At 35.8% G+C, this 23,259-nt stretch overlaps 1 protein-coding gene across 1 annotated transcript in view; it reads right to left on the bottom strand.

Moving 5' to 3' along the window:
* Positions 1–2,876: 2,876 nt before the first annotated feature.
* Positions 2,877–23,259, bottom strand: part of LOC307185490 (mitotic spindle assembly checkpoint protein MAD2A-like) — a gene marked incomplete at both ends in the record, with an annotated part of 33,874 nt that continues 13,491 nt past the window's right edge. Inside the window, one exon of the mRNA XM_079919809.1 lies at positions 2,877–3,505. Within this exon, the coding sequence (XP_079775935.1) occupies positions 2,877–3,505 (629 nt within the window). The remainder of the gene's footprint in view (positions 3,506–23,259) is intronic.

Below are 23,259 nucleotides of genomic sequence, written 5' to 3' on the forward strand. Positions count from 1 at the left end.
GGAAAGAAGTGGTTGTGTTCTAAATCATGGTAGTGGAAATTTTGGGAAAGATGCGATAGAAGAGTGGATAGGTTCAAAAAAATATTTGGATGGTAGGATTCAAAGGATTAGAGGGTTGGAGTGCTTTACTTGATGTGGGAAAGATAAGAAGGAGGGACAAGACAAGGAAGAAGACTGGAATTTTGGCTGGACAGTGGAGTGAGAGTGATACTATTCACAATATAATAAATTCAGGTAGAGTGATTTCAGTTTGACACATGCTGAGTTTTTGGGGTTCCTGAGAACCTTTAAGTGGAGATGCTGATTTCACAGATTTATAGGTCCATATATCAAGGAAAGAGCCAGAAGGACACAGATATACAGATACACAGAATGTGTGTGCACACACATACACATATATATGCACACATACATATATATGCACACATACTTACACATACACACACACACAATGACAGTTCAGGCAATGAAACCTGATGAGACCAAGCACTGTGAAGAATGAAGTTGGAAGGCAAAGAAAGGCAGAGGAAAGGAGATGGAAATAATAGAAGGGGATCTACAAAAGAGAACTGAGCACAGAGCATGGGAAGAGTTGCCTACCCAGAAGAATAAAACAGTGATCACAAAATACGTTCCTACAGAACTATTCTTACTCAGGTGAATATCCTTTTGAAACTTCTGTTTCATCGCTTAGCATCGAAAATCCAGATGCATAGCAATATTATTTACTTTATGAACATCAAAACATATTAATAATTGGATAATGAAGTTTAATTATTGGAAAGCTAGAGTTATAACTCCATTTCTAGATATCCTAGATTCAGAAATGATTTAGCTCTATTTTGACTGGTGAATGGGATTGGAAATTCTATTACATATTGGTTTTTGTTTATAAATTGTAAGTCAAAACCCAATAATATGACTGCTATAACAGAATAGAATCATATAATTGTGTTTAATCTATAAATATAATTTAAAATGAGAAAAAAAACTAATCTCAAAAAAAATTCTGCCTTTCAAAAAACAATTTTTCTTGGACGAAAATCTGGGAGTAAATGAATCAAAATTAGAATTGCATACATCAAAGCAATTCTAAATAGTCAAAGTTATACTTAGAGGAAAAATGATGACTGTTCAGAGCTTTATTTAAAGGATAACAAGAAAGTAAAACATATCAAACACAAGATTATAGAAACATAATTTTTGCAAGGGGAGGGAATAAAAAGAGAAATGTGAAAAACTAATAAATTTTAAGTAATTTCGTTAAAAGTTATTTTTAGTAAAATGGATCCTAGGTGTCTCAGGCATAGGGGCTTCCTACTGTACACCAAAACAGTGCTTTCCAACCATCTGTCTTATATTCTTAAATCCTATTCAAATGATGTCTTTACAACTATTATGAAAAGTTAGTATTATCAAAACTATCTTACAGGTTAGAAAACTGAGGTTAATGGACATGAAAATTACACAGGAAGTAAATACTGCAGGAACAATTTACCCTTTGGTGTGTTAAATATAAAACTTGTGATCTTTCCATTCTATAATGGAAAATATGTTGTCTTCAATTTCTTTTATCAGCATTTTATAGTTTTTGGAGTACAGGTCTTTTGCCTCCTTAGGTAGGTTTATTCCTAAGTATTTTATTCTTTTTGATGCAAAGTTAAATGGACTTGTTTCCTTAATTTCTCTTTCTGATACTTTGTTGTTATATTATTTACTTTTTTAAGTTGTTATGGCATTGTTTCTAGGTTTACATATACTGAACTAGTCTAGCATAGTTGGAATAATACAATAATTACATTAATACAAATAGTTTCTCCCAATTTGCATATACATGCTCAGAATACTTAGCTCAACAGAAGCTGAGGGCTGAGGTCTAGGGGAGGAACCCACAACATGGCAGGGAAGAAGCTGGGCAGATAACATGTTCTGACTTTGCTGTATTCCTATCCTCTGTACCATGCCAAACAAACCCTGTTGCTAAACACAACTAGATGTGGGTAAGGGAGTTCTAATTATTTATTCCATGGAAGTTGGCATTACCAGGGCACAGAGTAGATTGAAGAAAGGTGGAAAATGGATTGGAAAGGGTAAATAAAAAATATTCAACATAACTGCTAATTGCAGGGATGTGATACTCTGAATATTTTATGCACTAATGACATTATTTCACATAAGCCACCAAGGATTACCTTTTCTTTTTTAAAACATACACATTTAACTTTATTTCATCATTGTCATTTAAAGCTTGATTTTATAAAACATAAAAGGACATTCTTAAAAGTTTGGTATCATAGCAATTTGAACAGTAGGAATATCCATAGCTTCATGGGTTCAAGTTATATAAATTAAAATCAAATAATTGGAAAATTTTTCAATATGGAAACTATACAAATGAAATAAATGGCAGAAGGACCTAATAAGAGCAATATTTTATTACTTATGGACTATCATTAGTTACTTTCAGGATCTAAACAAACATTCTGAATATTCATATTTCTTTAGCTCTATTTTATATTTAAATATTTCTGTACATTCTGAGTCAAGCTGCTTGACCAAAAGGTCTGATTTAGAAAGACATTTATTTTTATGGCAAAAGTTTTTCCATCTACAGTACTACCTTCAAAGGAATTGACATTACAATGTTAATGAAATCTGCTAGTTCCCTTTGGAACAGTGTGCAATAACTTACATCAGCCATATGGAAAGTGAAACAGGTACCAAGGAATGGAACAATTATGCACAGATTCAGTAAAGTATAATGTTAAGTTTTCCCCATCTAAAAATTAACCAATGAAATATATCAACTAAAGTTGATTTGGTTTCAGGAAAACCACATTTGAGAATACAAGTACATTACTGTCTTTAGCTCATCCTCAGTCATTGACAGGAATTTTGTAGGCTACCATGCTACTCACTTTGTGAATTGTAGTAGTAAATGAACGAAGATGAACTTCTTCAGAACTGGTAATGAACTGTGGTCCTGACTCTTCCCACTTTTCAGGTACAACCAAATCTTTGTCTGTATAAATCAGGAGATCAAATGAACAAGAAACTTCCAACAGTGGCAGAAATGTCACTGTAGCTGTGATCTGTCTGATCACTGAGCGAATTTCATCTTGGATAGCTTTCTGAGACTTTTCTCTGGGGGCACTGTCATCTTTTGTGGTCTTGTCACATTCAATATCAAATTGCCATCTTTCAAGGACCTCACCACTTTCAATATTTGAGATGACTACCACCAATTTCTGCACTGAACACTTATATAACCATTCTTTCAGTTGTTCCACCACATTATTTAGGCATTTTATGAGTTCAGGATCAGTAGTTACAAGCAAGGTGAGTCCATATTTCTGCACTCGAGTAAAGGTTTCGGATGGATATAAGCCACGCTGATATAAAATGCTGTTGATGCCAAATGCTGGTCCAGAATGGCGCTTCCTGAACTCTAGTCCATCACCGTCGACCAGTTTCACCTCGCGGGGGTGACGGTGAGGGGTGAGCTCTGCACTTTAAAGAAACTCTCCCGGCGAAGGGGCTGTACCACGAAGCAGGCCTCAGCAGCACCTAGGCGTCCTCCTCCATCATTAGCAACGCATCCGGAGGAGGCGCCTGCATCCGCCTCTTCCCAGATTCCTCCTGCCGGGCAGGAGTCCGGGGCTGAGAGGGCTTGGGTTCGGGGCCACTCCAGCCCACCCGGCTTCCCCTCGCCTCGGAAGCCAAGTTGCGGGCCTGACGGGCGGCCTGGGCTCCGTTCTCTCAACCTCTTACATTATTTGAAAATAAGAAGCTTTAGAAGCTTCTTTTACTCATTATGCTTTAATTTACATAATATAATTAGTTCACTGATCACACTCTTATTGGTACTCTGATTTGCCATAACAATCCTTCATTTTCAAATACTTCTTGAATGTTTCTTTTAAATTTTGGCTGCATAATTTCCACTTAACTTCTGCACCTGTGTTGCTCTTTCAATTTCCATAACCAACTATTTTCTCTTTTGAGTAATGTTCTATAATCCTGACTGGTTTTACTGACTTTTATTTATAAATTGTAATCTGTCCTGTATGTTTTCCTTTTGTCACAGAAAAATTGTGAATCCAGAACAAAACAAATATTTCAAGAGAGAATTTTTCCACAAGTCACTTTTTTTAGATAACTAGAATGAGTTACGTTGATAGAAAGTGTTCTTCAAAAGACAAACCACTTAAATAAGATATTCCTCACCTAGTAGTCAGTTGTACTTCTTTGGTGTCCTCAGGGAAATACTAATGTCAGATTAATACACCTATTTTCTGTATGTAGAAATTTTAATATATATCTGCATATTATATTTTTTCAACATATATGTTAACTTGTCTCAACGTTTTGTAGATGAGTAAATTGAAACTCAGAAATCCTATGTATACTGCCCAAATAATCAGCAAAAAATGACAAAATAGCAATTCCAGCCAGATTTACTGTCTCAATAATTTGCACATACTTCACTGTATATATACATATTTAAGATTTGTGTACAGAGACTCTTAGCATCTCACTTTTAGAGATTAAAATATTAGTAAGACTTCCATTTTGTTATGATACGGAAGTCCAGAGTTTCTAAATATTTGTAAAAAGGAGCAACTGCTCTTGGAGAGAAAAACAGCAGGCACATATTTAACTTATCAGTCCTTTACAAGAAAATAATTGGACAGCAGAGAGAAATATAACAGGTCACCACCTCAAAAAAGGACAGCATTTACAAGAGATCATGGCATGATAAGAACAATCATATTATGAGTTTGCAACTGTTGTCATCCATCATGTTGGGAATACAAATAAGGATGAGATATGGAAAAAGAATATATGCGGGTTGCTAAAGCTTTTCTCAGGAAGTATTTTTTCTCATTAAAAGCAGTTTAACAAATAACATCACAGGTAGGGCAAATGCAAAATGACAGGCCTAGCAACAGAGGGCAGACATCATTTCTATAATCAAATGGAAATCTCACGAGCATTATGAAACTAACCAGAGCAGCTGCCTTTGAATTTTGCCAAAAAGACATATGCTCTTAGAACAGCCCCTTCCACTGCTGGTGGCTGAAACCCAGCAGGGTACTATTGTAATGCTATTCCACTTATATTTTATTATTTTACTCATAGCCACATTTTACTCAGAATATTGAAACTTTCATGGAAATTAAATGCCATGTGTTCACATTAGACTTCCACTGGCAGCTCCATTCTATGTGAAACAGTCTAGTCTAAGAAGAATTTGACCCCAGTCTTGCTGAAAACATTCCCTCCTTAGTTATCTAAATGTCAACTCCTTCAAATTTAGCACTAATATTTTAAAATACAAAGGTCTCAGTTTTACATACATAAAAGGAAACTATTCAAACTGAAACCAAGCAGGACCCTGTGGGGCCCTCTTGGGGACAGACAACCTCCCCCCACCTTAGATCCCCCAGCTCTTGTTTGTAGAAAGTTTTAGCCTCCTCTGCCTTCCATGAGTTACAAAGAGCAAATTTAATCAGAGAAGTGAGCAAATGCAAAAATAAAGGAAAGCAGTCAAGCAAGACAAAATAATAACAGTTTAGCCATAAAACAAAGTCAAGGACCTTTAGTTCCTTCTCAAGGGCCATAGATAATATCTTGAGCCATATCCTTGAGTTGTTTTGCTGATACTAAAACCCCTACCAGGTGGAGGAAGTTAACTGCATGCTGACCACCAGCACAAAGACCCCAGGCCAGGTGGAACCAGAAGGTTGGTGTCTGAGATCCCTGAAACATCACCTTGTTAGTTACCTCACCATCAACCAATCAGAGAATTGTGCATGAGCTGATCACATTGTCTTTAAAAAACCCTTCCCTGAAATCCATCAGGGAGTTCAGGTCTTTGGAGCACAAACTGCCCATTCTCCTTGCTTGGTGCCCTCAATCAACACTGTACTTTCCTTCACAACCCAGTGTCAGTAGATTGGCTTTTTTCCACGTCTGGTGAGTAGGCCAAAGTTTGGTTTGGTAACAAACCCTGTAGTCACTAGCCCTAGGAAGTTTTTTTTACAAGTAACATTGTAAAACTATGTCAGAAATACTGAGTAGGAAGTTGTATTTATCAAGGACAAATATTAAATCCTATGTTTCCCATGTGCAATGTGCATTGACCGTCATTCCTTCACATTAGGACTAATTGCTTCCTAATCCTTAGGGGGAAAACCCTAAATCATATTGTTCTAATCAGCAGCCCAGAAAGATTTAAACAGAGGAAAATAGTAGCCCAACTTCCTAAGTTGTGTTTGTAAAATGCATTCACAGTTTTGTGCGGTTTTTTTAATTGTTGTTATTTTAAGATGCTGTGAATTTGAAAGAATGAACATAATCATAAAATGCACAGGATTCTAAACCCATAATCAGGATATTTAGAGTAATTCTCAGTTTCTTGGTTATAACAAGAGCACATAAGCCAAAATAATTTTTAAAATTAAACAAAAATATTGGCTTAGTGGCTTCCATGGTGGCGCAGTGGTTGAAAGTCCGCCTGCCGATGCAGGGGACATGGGTTCATGCCCCAGCCTGGGAAGATCCCACATGCCGCAGAGTGGCTAGGCCCATGAGCCATGGCCACTGAGCCAGCGCGTCCGGAGCCTGAGCTCCGCAATGGGAGAGGCCACAAGAGTGAGAGGCCCACGTACCGCAAAAAAAAAAAAAAAAAAGAAAGAAAAAAAATTGGCTTATTTGAGCCTGAAGTTTATTCAGACTATCAAACATGTTGCCCTGAAATTAGCAGGCTTAAGAATGATAAATACAGTGTAATGATTAAGATCACTGGTTTGGAACCAGAGTGCTAGGCTCAAAGTGTCTGCAATATAATAACGTGGTGACCTTTGGCAAGTTATTTAAATTCTCGGTATCCCTTCATCTGCAAATCATACAAAAATATATGTATGCATATCATGGGGTTACTGTGAAGATTAAATGAGTTAATGATTTTAAGTACTTGGAAATTATCTAGTATACATTAAATGCCCCATTTTTTTAAAAAAACTTAATTTCCAGCTACATGAGTATGTATCTTTTAATGTGTGGAGATTCCTCAAAAAATTAAAACTAGGGGCTTCCCTAGTGGCACAGTGGTTGAGAGTTCGCCTGCCGATGCAGGGGACACGGGTTCGTGCCCTGGTCCAGGAAGATCCCACATGCCGCGGAGCGGCTGGGCCCGTGAGCCATGGCCTCTGAGCCTGTGCGTCTGGAGCCTGTGCTCCGCAACGGGAGAGGCCACAACAGTGAGAGGCCCACATAACACACAAAAAAAAAAAAAAAAAAAATTAAAACTAGGACTTTCATATGATCTAGCAATCCCACTTCTGGGTATATATCCAAAGGAAATGAGACAGATTATAAAGAGATATCTGCACACCCATGTTCACTGCATCAATATTCACAGTAGTTAAGATGTGGAAACAATCTAAGTGCCCATCAATGGATGAATGAATAAAGAAGATATGGTGTGTATATATATATAATGGAATATTATTTAGCTGTAAAAAGAACATCCTGAAATTTGCACAACAGAGATGTACCTTGAGGGCATTATGTTAAGTGAAATAAATCAGACAGAGAAAGAAAATACTGTATGGTATCACTTATACAATCAAAAAAAGCTGGACCTGTAGAAACAGAGAGTAGACTGATGGTTGCCAGGGACTGGGGAATGGGTAAAATCGGGAGATGTTATTCAAAGGGTACAAACTTAAATTATAAGTCCTGGGTATCTAACGTACAGCATGGTGATTATACAAAATAACAGTGTATTATATATTTGAAAGTTGCTAAAAGAGTAGATCCAAAATGTTCTCACCACAAAAAGAAATGGTAATTATGAGAAATAACTGAGATGTTAACTAATGCTATGATGGCAATCATTTTGCAATATATATGTGTATCAAATCAACATGATGCACACATTAAACTTATACAATGTTTTATACATGTATAATACATGTCAATTATATTTCAATAAAGCTAGAAATACAAATTCTTGGCAAGTGTTCTTTTCTCCATCCCTTATATGCTTTTCTACTAAAAATATGATTAGGTTCTCAACTACTGAGACTTACTGAGACAGATAATAAAATGTACAATATGAGCCATGCATAAGATGCACTGAATTGAGAGCAGGTGAAGTGGGTTCAATTTCTACCTCTACCACTCAAAAGCCCTTGTCCTTTAGGCTCACATTATCATTTGTAGAACTAAAAAAGTAGATGTTTGTAAGTAGGTGATATGTTTAGTATAGATGTGAAAGTATAAATGTGACTAGTACTGATGAAATTCATAATAAAGTGCCTCTTCCAAAATATAAAGATATTTTAAAAATATAATGAAGATATATACATGAGAATTCATTACCTTGTATTTGTTATGGTGACATTTGTACAATTTATTCCTATTTTTTTCCACATAATATTCTGAACTGGTTTAATTATTTAACCAGTTAAAAATAAGAAAAAAGAAAATCACTAAAAACATTAAAATAGATGACAGCCTTTTGAACTCCTTATATAAACCAAAGCTGTAAGTTAGGAAGATTTGTTCTTGACACGTAAAGTCACAAAATAAATTTATGACACATAGCAGGTACTTAAAAGTAAAATGTGGAAATTTAAATGTGGATAGACTCCTAGAGGGAAGAATTATAGGTCATGAAATATATCTTCACTGACTGAGGGTTTAAGGCATGCATTAAAAAAAGAAACCAATTCTCCAAGTAGTTTGTATTTATATCTCATTACAGCCACTATGATTAGTTGACTTTCAATAAAATAAGTCACAAAGGAAAAAAAATATGCCAGGAATCAGATTAACATGGCGGAGGAGTAGAACATGGAGCTTACCTTCTCCCACAAATACATCTACATGTGGAACAATTCTCACAGAACACCTAATGGATGCTGGCAGAAGACCTTAGATTTCTAAAAGGACAAGAAAATCTCCATATAACTGGGTAGGACAAAAGAAAAAAGAAAAAAAGAGAAAGGAATCAGGGCAGGACCTGCACCCCTGGGAGGGAACTGTGAAAGAGGAAAGATTTCCACACGCTGGGCAGTCCCCTCACCGGTGGAGAAATCAGCCAGGACAGGATGGCAGGGGGGAGCTTTGAAGCCTCAGAGAAGAGCAGTGCAACCAATTTGCAGAGGGGAAAGCAGAGAGACACCTGCACAGATGGTTGGTGCCACAGCCCTGCGCTCCCCAGCCTGAGACGCTCCTGTGCTTGTGCAGGCGGGGGCTGGGTGCTGAGGCTCGGGCTTTGGAGCAGACCTGGGGAAAGGACTGGGGTTGGCTATGTGGAGACAGCCTGAGGGAGCTGAGGTGTGGTGCACCCCAACCAAGGGAGTACAGGAAGAAACACAGACCTGCCAGAGAAGCAAGGTGCCATTGTTGGGGTGCACAGGAGGAGAGGGGCAGGACCACCATAGGAGCTTCTTTCTCTGCACGTATGTACTCTCAAGTGGCAGGGTACTGCCTACAAGAGCTCCAGGGGCAGGCGCGAGCCGCTGCTGCCATCTCAGACTCCAGAAGCAAGTGCAGACCTCTGCCACTGCCAAGGGTCCCATGAGCCAGTGCCAGTCTCTGCCCCCACCTTCCTGGGAGCCTGCAAGAGCAACGCACCTGCACACCCCCTACTCAAGGGGATAATGGCCAGCACGTGCTAAAGGAAGAGATAGCAAGCATCCAAACTAAAAGCAGCCCTTGCACCAAAAAAATATTATACCCACATAAGCTACTCTGGGACACTCCGGCATATAAATAGCCCTCCAAGACTACAGTAGATAACTGTTTCTCCTAAACTCACAAAGTAAAAGAAATATAAGTAAAATGAAGAAGCAGAGGAACCATTCCCAGTTAAAAGACCAAGAGAATACCCCTGAAAGAACAATGTAACAGACCTCTTTGGTCTAATAGAAACCAAGTTCAAAAGAGGAGGTAAAGAAAGTACTGAAGGAATTAAGGCTATCACAGAAATGTAGATTACTGTAAAAAGGAACTAGAAACTATAAGCAGGAGCCAAAAAATATTAGAAAATTCATTTGCCTAGAAGAAAGCTGAGAAAAAGGCAATGAATAGCAGAATTAATCATGCAGAAGAAAGAATAGGTGATCTGGAAGTAGAAATACTGGAAATTACACAATCAGAACAGCAGACAGAAAAATGAAAAAAAAAAGAAAGCAATATAAGAGACCTATGGGATAATATAAAACATGCCAGTCTATGCATAATAGGGATTCCAGAAGGAGAAGAAAGAGGAAAGGGGATTGAAAATGTATTTGAAGAAATTATGGCTGAAAACTTCCCAAACCTAAAGAGGGAAACATATATCCAGATACAAGAAGAGCAGAAGGTCCCAAACAAGATGAACTCAGACCTACATCAAGACATATAATAAAAATGGCAAAAGTTGAAGATAAAGAGAAGATTCTAAAGGCAGCAAGTGAAAAACAAAGAATTACAAAGGAACCCTCATGAGGCTACCAGCTGATTTCTCTACAAAAATATTGCAGGCCAGAAGGGAATGGCAAAATACATTTAAAGTCTTGTAAGGGAAAAATCTGCAAACCTACAATATACTACCCAGCAAGATTGTCATTTAGAATAGGAGGAGAGATAAAGAATTTCTCAGACTAGCAAAAACTAAAAGAATACAGCAATACAGAGCCTATTCTAAAAGAAATACTGCGAGGTCTTCCTAAATAGAAAAGAAGCAAGAAGATATAGGAAAGAAGAAGTCACAATTGGAAAATAAATCACTTAAATAAGACAATATACATATTAAAAAAAAGAAAAAAAAACTTACTTGTGAAAGCGATGAAAAACCCAAGGAACAGCAAAAGGATAAACATGAAGATGTAAAAAAGGACATCAAAATCATAAAATCAGGAAAGGAGGGTAAGAAAATAATTTTTTTTTTTTTTTCAGAATCTGTTTGAGCCTATATGACTATCAGTCTAAAGCAAGCAGATATTGGAAGGGGTTAACATACTTGTAAAACAGGGTAACCACAAATCAAAAACAGACAAAAAACAAAAAAAGAAGAGAATACAAGCATAAAATGAAAGGAAATCATCAAACCACACACATAAAAAAAAGGAACAAAGAAGAAACAGAATCAACTGGAACACAAGTTTTAAAAAGGCCATAAATACAGATGTATCAATAATTACCTTAAATGTCAACAGACTGAATTGTCCAATAGACATAGACTGGCGGACTGGATTTAAAAAAAAAAAAAAGAACAGCCTACAATATGCTGCCTACAAGGGACCCACGTAGGGTAAAGGACATATATAGATTAAAACTGATGGGATGGAAAAAGATATTTCATGAAAATGGAAATGATAAGAAAGTGGGAGTCGCAATACTCATATCAGACAAAATAGACTTTAAAACAAAGGCCATAAAGAAAGATAAAGGAAACTAAAATGATGAAAGGATCAATACAAGAGGAGGATTTTACACCTGTACATATATGCATCTAATAAAGGAGCACCCAGATACATTAAAAAAAATACTAACGGACCTAAAGGGAGAAATTGATGGGACTACAATAAGAGTAGGAGACTTTAACACCCTACTCACATCAATGGACAGATCTTCTAGACAGAAAATCTTAAGGCAACAGAGATCTTAAATGATACAATAGAACAGTTAGACTTAATTGATATTTTCAGGACATTACATCCAAAAAAACACCAGAATACACATTCTTTTTAAATGCACATAGAACATTCTCTAGGGTACAAAACTAAGCTCAACAAATATAAGAGTATAGAAATTATTTCAAGTGTCTTCTCTGAACTCAACAGCATGAAACTAGAAATAAACCACAGGAAAGAAAATGATTACGTGGAAACTAACAACATGCTACTAAAAAGCCAATAGGTCAATGAGGAAATCAAAAAGGAAATTAAAAAAATACCTTGAGGGCTTCCCTGGTGGTACAGTGGTTGAGAGTCCACCTGCCGATGCAGGGGACACGGGTTCATGCCCCAGTCCGGGAAGATCCCGCATGCTGCGGAGCGGCTGGGCCTGTGAGCCATGGCTGCTGAGCCTGTGCATCCGGAGCCTGTGCTCCGCAACGGGAGAGGCTGCAGCAGTGAGAGGCCCACGTACCGCAAAAAAAAAAAAAAAAAAAATACCTTGAGACAAAGGACAAAAAACCCACAACCATACAAAAATCTATGGGATGCAGCAAAAGCAGTTCTTAGAGGGAAGTTCATAGTGATACAGGCCTTCCTCAAAAAACAAGAAAAATCTCAAACAACCTAACCTGTCACCTAAAATAATTAGAAAAAGAAGAACAAACAAAGCCAGTCAGCAGAAGGAAGGAAATAGTAAAGATCAGAGAGGAAATCAATAAGAGATTAAAAAATAATAGAAAGAAATCATAAAACCAGGAGCTGGTTCTTTGAAAGGCTAAACAAAATTGAAAAGCCTCTAGCTAGGCTCACCAAGAAGAGAGAGGAACCACATAAACAAAATAAGCAATGCGAAAGGAGAGTTAATAAACAATAATGCAGAAATTAAAAAAAAGAGAATACTATGAACAATTACATGATAACAAATTGGACAACCTAGAAGGGAAAAGTTTCTAAAAATATACAGCCCACTGAAACTGAATCAAGAACATATAGATAATTTGAATAGACTGATCACTAGAAGTAAATTAGACTCTGTAATAAAAACAACAACAATTCCCTACAAACAAAAGTCCAGGACCAGATGGCTTAAGGGTGAATTCTACCAAACATAAAAAGAAATTGTACTGATCCTTCTAAAAGTCTTCTAAAAGACTGAAGAGGAAGAACACTCCCAAAGACATTCTATGAAGCCACCATCACCCTGATACCAAAACCAGACAAAAACATTACCAAAAAGGAAAATTACAGACCAATATCTTTGACGCATATAGATGCAAATATTCCCAATAAAATACTAGCAAACCAAATCCAACAACACATAAAAAAGATCATATATCATGACCAAGTGGGATTCATCCCAAGTTAACAAGGATGGTTCAACATATGCATATCAATCAGTGTAATATCTATGATCATCTCAATAGATGCAGAAAAAGCATTTGACAAAATTCAACATCCCTTCATGATAAAAACTCTTACCAAGGTGGGTACAGAGGGAACATATCTCAACATAATAAAAGCCATTCATAACAAACCCACAGCCATATAATACTCAATGGTGAAAAGCTGACAGCCTTCCCACTAAAATCTGGAACAAGACAAAGATGCCCACGCTCACCACTTCTATTCAATACAGTATTGGAGGTCCTAGCCACAGCAATTAGACAAGAAAAAGAAATAAAAGGTATCCAAATTGGAAGGGAAGAGGTATAATTGATACTATATGCAGATAATATGATATTATATAAAGAAAACCCTAAGGACTTCACACAAAAACTACTAGAACTGATAATAAATTCAACAAAGTAACAGGATACAAGATTAATATTCAGAAATTGGTTGCATTTCTTTATAATAATAATGAAATATCAGAAAGTGAAAGTCAAAAAAACAATACCTTTTAAAATCGCACCAAAAAAAAAAAAATGCTTAGGAATAAGGCTAACCAAAGACGTGAAAAACTTATATGCTGAGAGCTATAAAACATTAATAAAGAAAATTAAAGAGGATGCAAAGAAATGGAAAGATATTCCATGCTCTTGGATTGGAAGAATTAATATTGTTAAAATGGCCATACTGCCCAAAGAACTATATAGTTTTAATGTGATCCCTATCAAATTATGCATAACATTTTTCACAGAACTAGAAAAAATAATCCAAAAATATATATGGAACTATAAAAGACCCAGAATTGCCAAAGCAATCCTGAAGAAAAAGAACAAAGCAGGAGGCAAAACTCTCCTGGACTTCAGACAATACTACAAAGTTATAGTAACAAAGCTACAGTAATGAAAACAGCAGTGTGATATCGGTACAAAAACAGACATATGGATCAATGGAACAGAATAGAGAGCCCAGAAATAAACCCACACACCTACCATCAATTAATCTTCGACAAAGGAGGCAAGAATATAAAATGGGGAAAAGACAGTCTCTTCAGGGAGTGGTGCAGGGAAAGTTGGACAGCTGCATGTAAATTGATGAAGTTAGAACATACCCTCATACCATACACAAAAATAAACTCAAAATGGCTTAAAGACTTAAACATAAGACATGACACCATAAAACTCCTAGAAGAGATCACAGGCAAAATATTCTCTGACATAAATTGTACCAATGTTTTCTTAGGTCACTCTCCCAAGGCAATAGAAATAAAAACAAAAATAAACCAACGGCACCTAATCAACCTTACAAGCTTTTGCACAGCAAAGGAAACCATAAACAAAACAAAAAGAAAACCTACAGAAGGGGAGAAAATATTTGCAATCAATGTAACTAACACAAACTTAATCTCCAAAATATACAAACGGCTCACACAACTCAACAACAAAAAAATAAACAACCCAACCAAAAAATGGGCAGAAGACCTAAACAGACATTTGTCCAAAGAAGACATACAGATGGCCAGTAGGCACATGAAAAGATGATAAACATCACTAATTATTAGACAAATCCTCAAATGAAAACTACAATGAGGTACCAGCTCCCACTGGTCAGAATGGCTATCATTAAAAAGTCTACAAATAACAAATGCTGGAGAGGATGTGGAGAAAAGGAAACACTTGTACACTGTTGGTGGAGCCACTATGGAAAACAGTATGGAAGATCCTCAGGAAACTAAAAATAGAATTACTATATGAGCCAGCAGTACAACTCCTGGGCATATATCCAGACAAAACTGTAATTCAAAAAGATACATGCACCCCAGTATTCACTGCAGTGCTGTTTACAATAGCCAAGACATGGAAGAAACCTAAATGTCCATCAACAGATGAATGGATAAAGAACATATGTTGCATATATCGAATGGAATACTATTCAGCTATAAAAAAGAATGAAATAATGCCATTTGAAGCAACATGGATGAGACTAGAAATTACATACTAAGTGAAGTCAGAAAGAGATAGACAAATTCCATATGATATCACTTATATGTGGAATCTAAAATATGGCACAAATGAACTTATCTATGAAACAGAAACAGACTCGCAGACATAGAGAACAGACTTGTGGTTGCTAAGTGGGAGTGCGGGAGGGAAAGGGATGGAGTGGTAGTTTGGAGTTTGGAGTTAGTAGATGCACACTTACATTTAGAATGGATAAACAAGGTCCTACTGTATAACACAGGGAACTATATCCAATCTCCTGGGATAAACCATAATGGAAAAGAATATATATATGTGTAAAACTGAGTCACTTTGTTATACAGTAGAAATTAGCACAACATTGTAGATTAACTATACTTCAATTAAAAAAATATATATATATGGTACTGCACACCTTTGTTAATGTTATCCTGTAATGATTAACTTATTTTGAAAGTCAAATCTCATCCTATTTTGTTTTTACTCTCTCTCTCAATATCTCTCCACCCTTTGTGTGTATATAATAAATAAACCACACAATCTCAAAATGTATCAATACTAGGGAAAAAAAACAAAATTTCTAATTAGAAAGGTGTTTATTATGTTCATCCTAAAAGTAATACAATTTTACCCCTATCCAATTTTTGCTTAATAGCGTCACTAAGTGTTTATTTTAAAACTTTCTACTAGTCTACTCTTTAAGTTTAACCAGTTCTGAAACATATACTGACCCAGCCCTTTAAATGTCATACATAAACATTACATTTCAGAAGAATTGTTGCCTAATATAAGGTAAAACTTTGTCCCTCCTAGTTTTAAATCTAAATAACATATGCTTTTTGCTTTAGTGAATTTTAATGATACTTACTGATCATGAACTATATGCCACAGAACAAACACTAGTGAATAAGTTGTAGATAATATTACCTGAAGCATCACAAAGTTATTTATCCTGAATTTATGGATTAAAAGCAGATATGGAAATACTACCTCTGTTGGGATTTATCCTAGTTATTTATTGTTACATAATAAATTACTCCAAAAAATTAGTGGCTTAAAATAACAAATAATTATTCTCTCATAGTTTTTCTGGGTTAGTAATCTGGGCACAGGTTAGTTTTGTCTCAGGGTCTCTCACAAGGCTGCTTATCTGAAGTTTCACCTACAAGCAGAATTGTTGGCAGAACTTAGGTCCTCACGGGTACTGGCCAGCAACATCAGTTCCTTGCCATGTGCACCTCTCCATAGAGCGTCTCACATGTCAACTGATTTCTATCAGAGTAAGAAAGTGAGAGAAGGGAGAGCAAGACAGAAGTCAAAGTACTTTGAAACCTAATCCCAGAAATAACATCCCATCACTTGCTGTGTTCATTAGAAATGAATAAATAAATAAAGTGCATCACTAAAATCAGCCCACACACAAGGGGGAGAGGATTTATAAGAACTTGAAAAACATAGGGTGGGGATTATTGGGGACCATCTTAGAGGTTGTCTACTACAGAATTGTGGCAGAAAAAAGCCTAGTACTGAGTAAAGTTTTGAGTTTCATTTCATGACCAGTTTTAGATTAAAAGGTTGTAAAATTTTTGTCAATATATTAGATTATTGTTAAACATTTTGAAAAATTAGGATTCTAGCCAGTTTTATATTTTGCCACAATTTCAAATATATGAAATGATGCCTTCTTAATGCTTTTCCTCTTGATTAGAAACATAATCACTTGGGCTCCAGTGATTTCCCACAACTGCATGTTTCATGTAATTACTTTATAATTACATAAAACTAGTGAAATTTAATAGAAATAGAGCCAGAACTATAGATTATGAGTAATACAGAAATTAATATTTTATAGCTACTTTATAGATTCCCACTGTTTGGTCTCTTCAGTATCGTTAATTTGTTGACTTTGCTTATTATTTAAATTTAAAGTAAAAATTTATGCTATAATAAGCAAGTTCTACTAAATTTTCAAGTTATGGCTGTCTTCCTGAGCTCAGGCAGTATTTTAGATAGCTTTTACTGATATTAGAATATTTAATATCTGTTTATACATAGAAGACAAAACTGAATTTATTACTATATAAACATAGCCAACATCTTGCTGCATTTGGGAAAAACATAAATTCTTATGGCCCTGTCAAAGGAAAAGCCCCTCATGTCATCCTGGCCCAAATTATTACTCCTTTTATGAAACTATACTTGGTCCCAGCACTTTAAAGTACGTAATACATGAGTACTTCTAAAACATAATACTCTTTTTATTTTTAGGTCAAAAATTTTGCCTTGTTTGTGTTATAAAAAAGTTAATGTATTTTCCCCAAACTACAAGCAACCTGCATTTTCAAGGGTTTCTACTTTTATGAAACTTTCTAAAACATAATAGACCTAATTTGTTAAACTATGTTTTTCTATATTCGAGTCTTTGGATTTGGATAATGTTTTTTGTCCTGAGCACCTGGATGAGGAGTAGAGAAATTTGCTGAGATGACGAAGTCTATACACAGAACAGGCTGGGGCCACGGGTTGGAAAAGATCAGAGAATGACTTAGAATGTGTTGAGTATGAGAAGTTTATTGGATAGTAAACTGGAGATACTGAATAGGAAATGAATATGAGCCTGAATTAAAGGAAAATAAATATAGGCAATTATTAGCACACGAATAAATGTACAGCCATTAGACTCGAGTAATTTTTAGTATTACTACATGTGTACATGTCAGCAAAGGGCTCACTGCCTGACACACATAGAAGCCAATACTATGGCACTGGCTTTTAAGAAAAGAAAAAGCCTTATTGCAAAGTTGATTGGTAAGACAGGAGGTAGGGCTCAAATCCGTCTCCACGGTGGCAAGTGAGGTGGATATTTAAGGGTTAGGGTTTTGGAGTGGTAAAGAAAGGAGGAGAGCAGCTGGATACAAAGTTCCAGGAAGTGCTGCTAAGTTCTTATGCACAGGTACAAGCAGGTTTCATGCCTCTTCTTGGGTCACATGTGCAAATTTTGGGAGTTGGTATTAAACATGTGGGGGAACTTGGCGCTGTGACATCAAAAGGTCATCTATAGACAAGCAAGTCTATTGTGCAGACTTGGTTCAGACACACTGGTTCCATCCCAGTTTCAGCCAGTTTTGTTGTATTACAAACAGAGGGGTTTTTAACCAGCTGTTCCCTTATTTGCTGTTCTGTAAGACAAGCTCAAGGATTTCTGTAGGTCACCAGTTTCTGTTAACATTATGGGGCATGGCTTCAGAAAGGAATTTTTAACCCTGTGGGCATGGTTTCACATAGATTAAGAAACAAGTAAACCAACTAAGAGATAAGGTTAGTATTGTTAGAGGACTGACAGTGGCATCTGTGAAGCCAAGCTAAGGATGTGCTTCAAGAATGAGCAATTGTATCAATAGCTACAACCAGGTAAGATGAAAACTGAAACTTGACCTTGAATATAGTGATATGTCACTGTTGACACTGACAAAGTATATTTCATCATTCTAATGGGGTCAAAATTCTTACTGGAATGTGATCAAGGCAAAATGAGAGAAGACAAAATAGGGACGATAGTATAGATAAATGTATTTAGGATTTTAGTGTAAAGGGATCAGAAAAGAAGAAAAGAGTGTAAGTTATAGTAAGATATTTGGTTAAGAGGATTTATAGAAAATGTCCCCTTATGTTCAGCAAGATGAAGGACACTTGTTACTGTGACAGATTTTTTTAGTTCTGTGGTAGTGATTAATGTGTAAATATAACAGATTCTTCTGAAATAATAAGAGTGGAATAAAGATAGCAAGCTTAGAAACTGTTGAGGTATATTTGTGTGAGTAAATCCATGAACTATATAGGGAAGTAGACAATAGCAAAAATATAAAAAAACAAGGCTGGTTCTTTAAAATGCTTAGTATGATTTATAAATCTTTGGCAGCATTAATAAAGGTAAAAAGAAAGAAAATAAGAGTGAGCAAAATTCAGGATAAATAATGTAAAATAGCTTCTGACATATCAGAGATTTATAAAATGATAAAAGAATATAAGAAATTTAATCATTGTAAATTTGCAAATATATTTGAAAGGAAAGCATTTACGTAAAAGTATAAAATACAAAAATTTACAGGAAAATAGAAATCATGAATCAGCTACTGACTTTTTAGTAACTAATAAAAAATTAAAATGTCACCACACCACCCTAAAATTCCTTAGTCCTACGTGTTCCTTTTTTTTCCCCTGGTGAATTTCACCTAATACACAAGGATTATATAAACCCATTGTAATACACACTGCATTTTTTAAGCTTGTGTAGCATTCATTTCAGAACCATAAGAAAAGTATGAGAATAGAAATCAAAGTTCTTTTCACTTATGAACATATATTCAAAAATTTTAGATAAAATTTTCAGTTAAGTGAATCCCATGGTATGTTAAAAATGCTTTGTAAATTTAAGCAGAAGACATGGGCTAAGAGAACAAGCCAGCATGTGAAGAAGAATAGGAAGAATTCCAAGAAGCAAGAAGAGCAAATGAAAACTCTGAGTTCGTGAACATCTTGGAACATTCAAGAAATCTAAAGAAGGGAAACACAGTGACATCTGTCAGACACCTTGAACTAACAAGCTTCAGGTAGTTGGCAGTTTTAACGTCTGACTGTGCTCCATGTCTTTGATATGTCTATATTTTGCAAAGCTGAGTTTTGTGTGATGCTATGATAAAAAAGAAGTATCCCGAGAAAAATCAGTGTGGAAAAGGAAGTGAAAGTGGTGGTGTCCAACGCAAATACAAGATTTAAAAAGATGCACAAAATCCAACAGCCACACACATTTCCTTGGAGAAAATGCAAAAATGGACATGTAGTTCTGGGTGGTGAAGACACAGAGATGAATGAAAAATCAGAAGACTGGAAAGATCATGCCTTCTCTCAACATCTCAGGTTCAGGACTTTTAAATTCTTGCCATAGAATGAAAAGATAACATTTAATAGATGCACAAAGGTCCAAACACAGATAGCCAAAGCTAATTGAGTATTTGTACTCCTTCTATGTCACTGAGTATCTACAAAAAAAGTTTATGAATTGGGAGAGGGAACTATTTTGTCTAGTTTCCTAAGAAACAGATAAAAAAAAATGGAACTAGTAACAGAATGTATAATAAGATTCAGATATTAATTCCTGCTGACTTTAAAATCACCAGAATACTTCATGATCATAAAAAATAATAAAACAATATTGAGCATTAGGTGGGGAGAACACTGATCAAAAGGCTTATCACTACTATCACTGTATTTTTAAATTTAGCAGTAAGTTAAAAACAATGTTTTAGAACACATTTAAAATAATTATCTTTTTTTTTACTTTTTATTATACTACACGCTCAAAAATATGCACACAAACAATAAATAGAAAGGAAAACAAAGGTTGTGTCATCTTGGAAGATATTTCTTTTGATAAAGGAATCAGATCTGACATCAAACTAGAGAGAGTAAAAACTGAGTGTTTTAAGCCAAATGTAATAGCACTTTTCCTAAATTTCTCTATTCTCTTTAGAATACTCTTCCATTCTTCTGCACAAGATGCCATATACTTTCCAGCACGAGCAGAAAGAAAGATATGGGATACAATACAGAACACTCGAAGAGAGAAGTTTCTAGTTCAAAATCCTAGTTCAAAAATGATACCTACGGGGCTTCCCTGGGGGCGCAGTGATTGAGAGTCCGCCTGCCAATGCAGGGGATACGGGTTTGTGCCCCGGTCTGGGAAGATCCCACATGCCGCGGAGCGGCTGGGCCTGTGAGCCATGGCCGCTGAGCCTGCATGTCCGGAGCCTGTGCTCCGCAATGGGAGAGGCCACGGCAGTGAGAGGACCGCGTACCGCAAAAAAAAAAGAAAAAAAAATGATACCTATGAAGTACAAAACATTAAAATGTTTCTATCTCTCACTGTTACTTATTTTACAGAATTTCTTTGTCCAATATGGTAGCCACTAACAACACTGGACTTCTACGAATTAGAGTAAATTAATTAAGTATAAATATGATTAAAAACTTAGTTTTTTAGCCATACTAGGCCACATCTCAACTGTTCAATAGCCATATGTGATTAATGAATCTTGTATTGAAGAGTGAAGATATAGAATATTACCAATGTTGCAGAAAGTTCTACTGGACAGGTCTACTACAGAATGAATGGAATATGGGAAAGCATCAATCCCATACTAAATGTAAACTATAAGATCATAGCAATCTTTTTTCTAGATAATTTAATGTTCTGTAGTGTGCTCTGAAAATATACAAATAGACAAGCAGATAATTTTTAAAAATCCATGTATTAGAAATTGATATATTATTAATGAAGCTCCATAATTAAGTGGTGAAATGATGGACATTTTAGTAGATGTTATTAAGAAAAGGTGCACAATATATGGAGAAGAATAAAATTAAAACTACCATATGATTCAGCAATCCAACTCTTGAGTATATATTCAAAGGAAATGAAAATAAGATCTTGAAGAGATCTTAGAAATTGAGGGACAAAGGTTCAAAAAACTGATACTGAAATGGAAAAAAGACATTAACAGATAATTTACAAAAATACATATAAAATTTGTCCTCAAATATATGGAAAAATATTCAAGCTCACTCAATGGTAAGTCATACATATCTGGGATGACGCTGCTGAACCAAATTGGAGAAAAGCTTGTATTTGAAAGCAGAATGCTCCCATCTGTCAGTTTAATGTCTCCATGGCTTATAACGGAATGTGTGAAATATAACGTGTTGTAAACTGGTAGTTTGAACTGGGAGGGGATTTTAAAAGTATGCTGAAGAGAGATGCTCTCTCTCACATACACACATTTTTTTTTTCTTTAGGAAAACTTACTCTTGGCAGCTGGTCTGACTAATTCCCTGATACCTGCTTCCACACAATAATATCCACAGTTCATTAAAAGTAAAAAGCATGAAAACACATTCTGTTTGTGAGGCCTGGGGAAAGAGGTACTTTCATATGTCATAAATATTAAAGCTAATGCCTATTGTGTTAGGTTGGGCTCTCAGGAAACAGATACCATGATGGAATGTGATATGCAGGGATCAAGACCTGTGAAAAAAGGAGAGAGAAAGCAAATTTGGATGGAGGAAGAAGTCTATGATGCAAGACCAGTAAAATCTAGCCAGTCTGCAGGAAGACTTGGAACATATTTAATACCTAAGAATTGTCTTTTGGAAGCTGAAAAGGACAGGTCTTTATACTCCTGCTCTGACTGGTTATTCAATGTGGGTGGTCCCTGGTTCTCTGCAGCTGAGTCAGATCCTAATGATATTAACAGAGTCTATGTGCTGACAGCTGGGGTCACAAGTACTTCTTGAGCAGGTAATCTGAGAGATTCTGTTTCCATCACAGTACTTATAATGAGGATAGAAATGAAATGGAAATAATGAATAGGAAAAGAAAATAATATAAGAGGTATCTAATGATGGTAATGTGCCCTGTCCTGAGGAGTATTCTTAAGTCAGTCTTACACATCTGGCATTATTTATTGATACATGCCACAGGGTTAAGTCCCAAGTCAGCCTAATTTGCTCTCTGGGAATTCACATCATTTCCCTGAGCCACTGTGGTCTTAACCGATATGTAAAACAGCAAGGATAATAATTTTCTCATAAAGAGTTTCTGAGGCACATGGTACTTCTGTTCCCTTTGAGGCTTGAAACTTTGTTTTAAACATCTTTATGCAATAAAATATTATATACTGTACATAAACAGTCATGGATATACTTTTTTCTTGGTTAAATATAGTAAACATGTTAGAAGTCTGATTATTCTCGTAAAAGCTGACAATACCAAAGCTCAGTCAAAAAATGTTCGGATATCAAAGCTCAGTCAAAAAGAATTTACATAGTGAACGAGGACTGAAATCTCAATAGAAAGTGTTATCAGGCAGATTAGATGCCAAGTTCTGAGAAGTCTAGAAAAGTAGAAAGACTGATGATCTAAGAAAGAAGGCTCAGAAAGACAAAGGAAATGAGTATCATTAGATACATTCTACATGCTAGGCACTGAACTGGGTATTTAAAATATTTTTTCCCACTTATATGCACTTATAACTTTGTGAATTAAGAATGATTACTCCATTGACAGGAATACAATAATAGTAGGAGACTGTAACACCCCACTCACATAAATGGACAGATTTTCTAGACAGAAAATCAATAAGGCAACAGAAATCCTAAAT

The sequence above is a fragment of the Stenella coeruleoalba genome (genome assembly GCF_951394435.1).
Source record: "Stenella coeruleoalba genome assembly, chromosome: 4".
Lineage (NCBI taxonomy): Eukaryota > Metazoa > Chordata > Mammalia > Artiodactyla > Delphinidae > Stenella > Stenella coeruleoalba.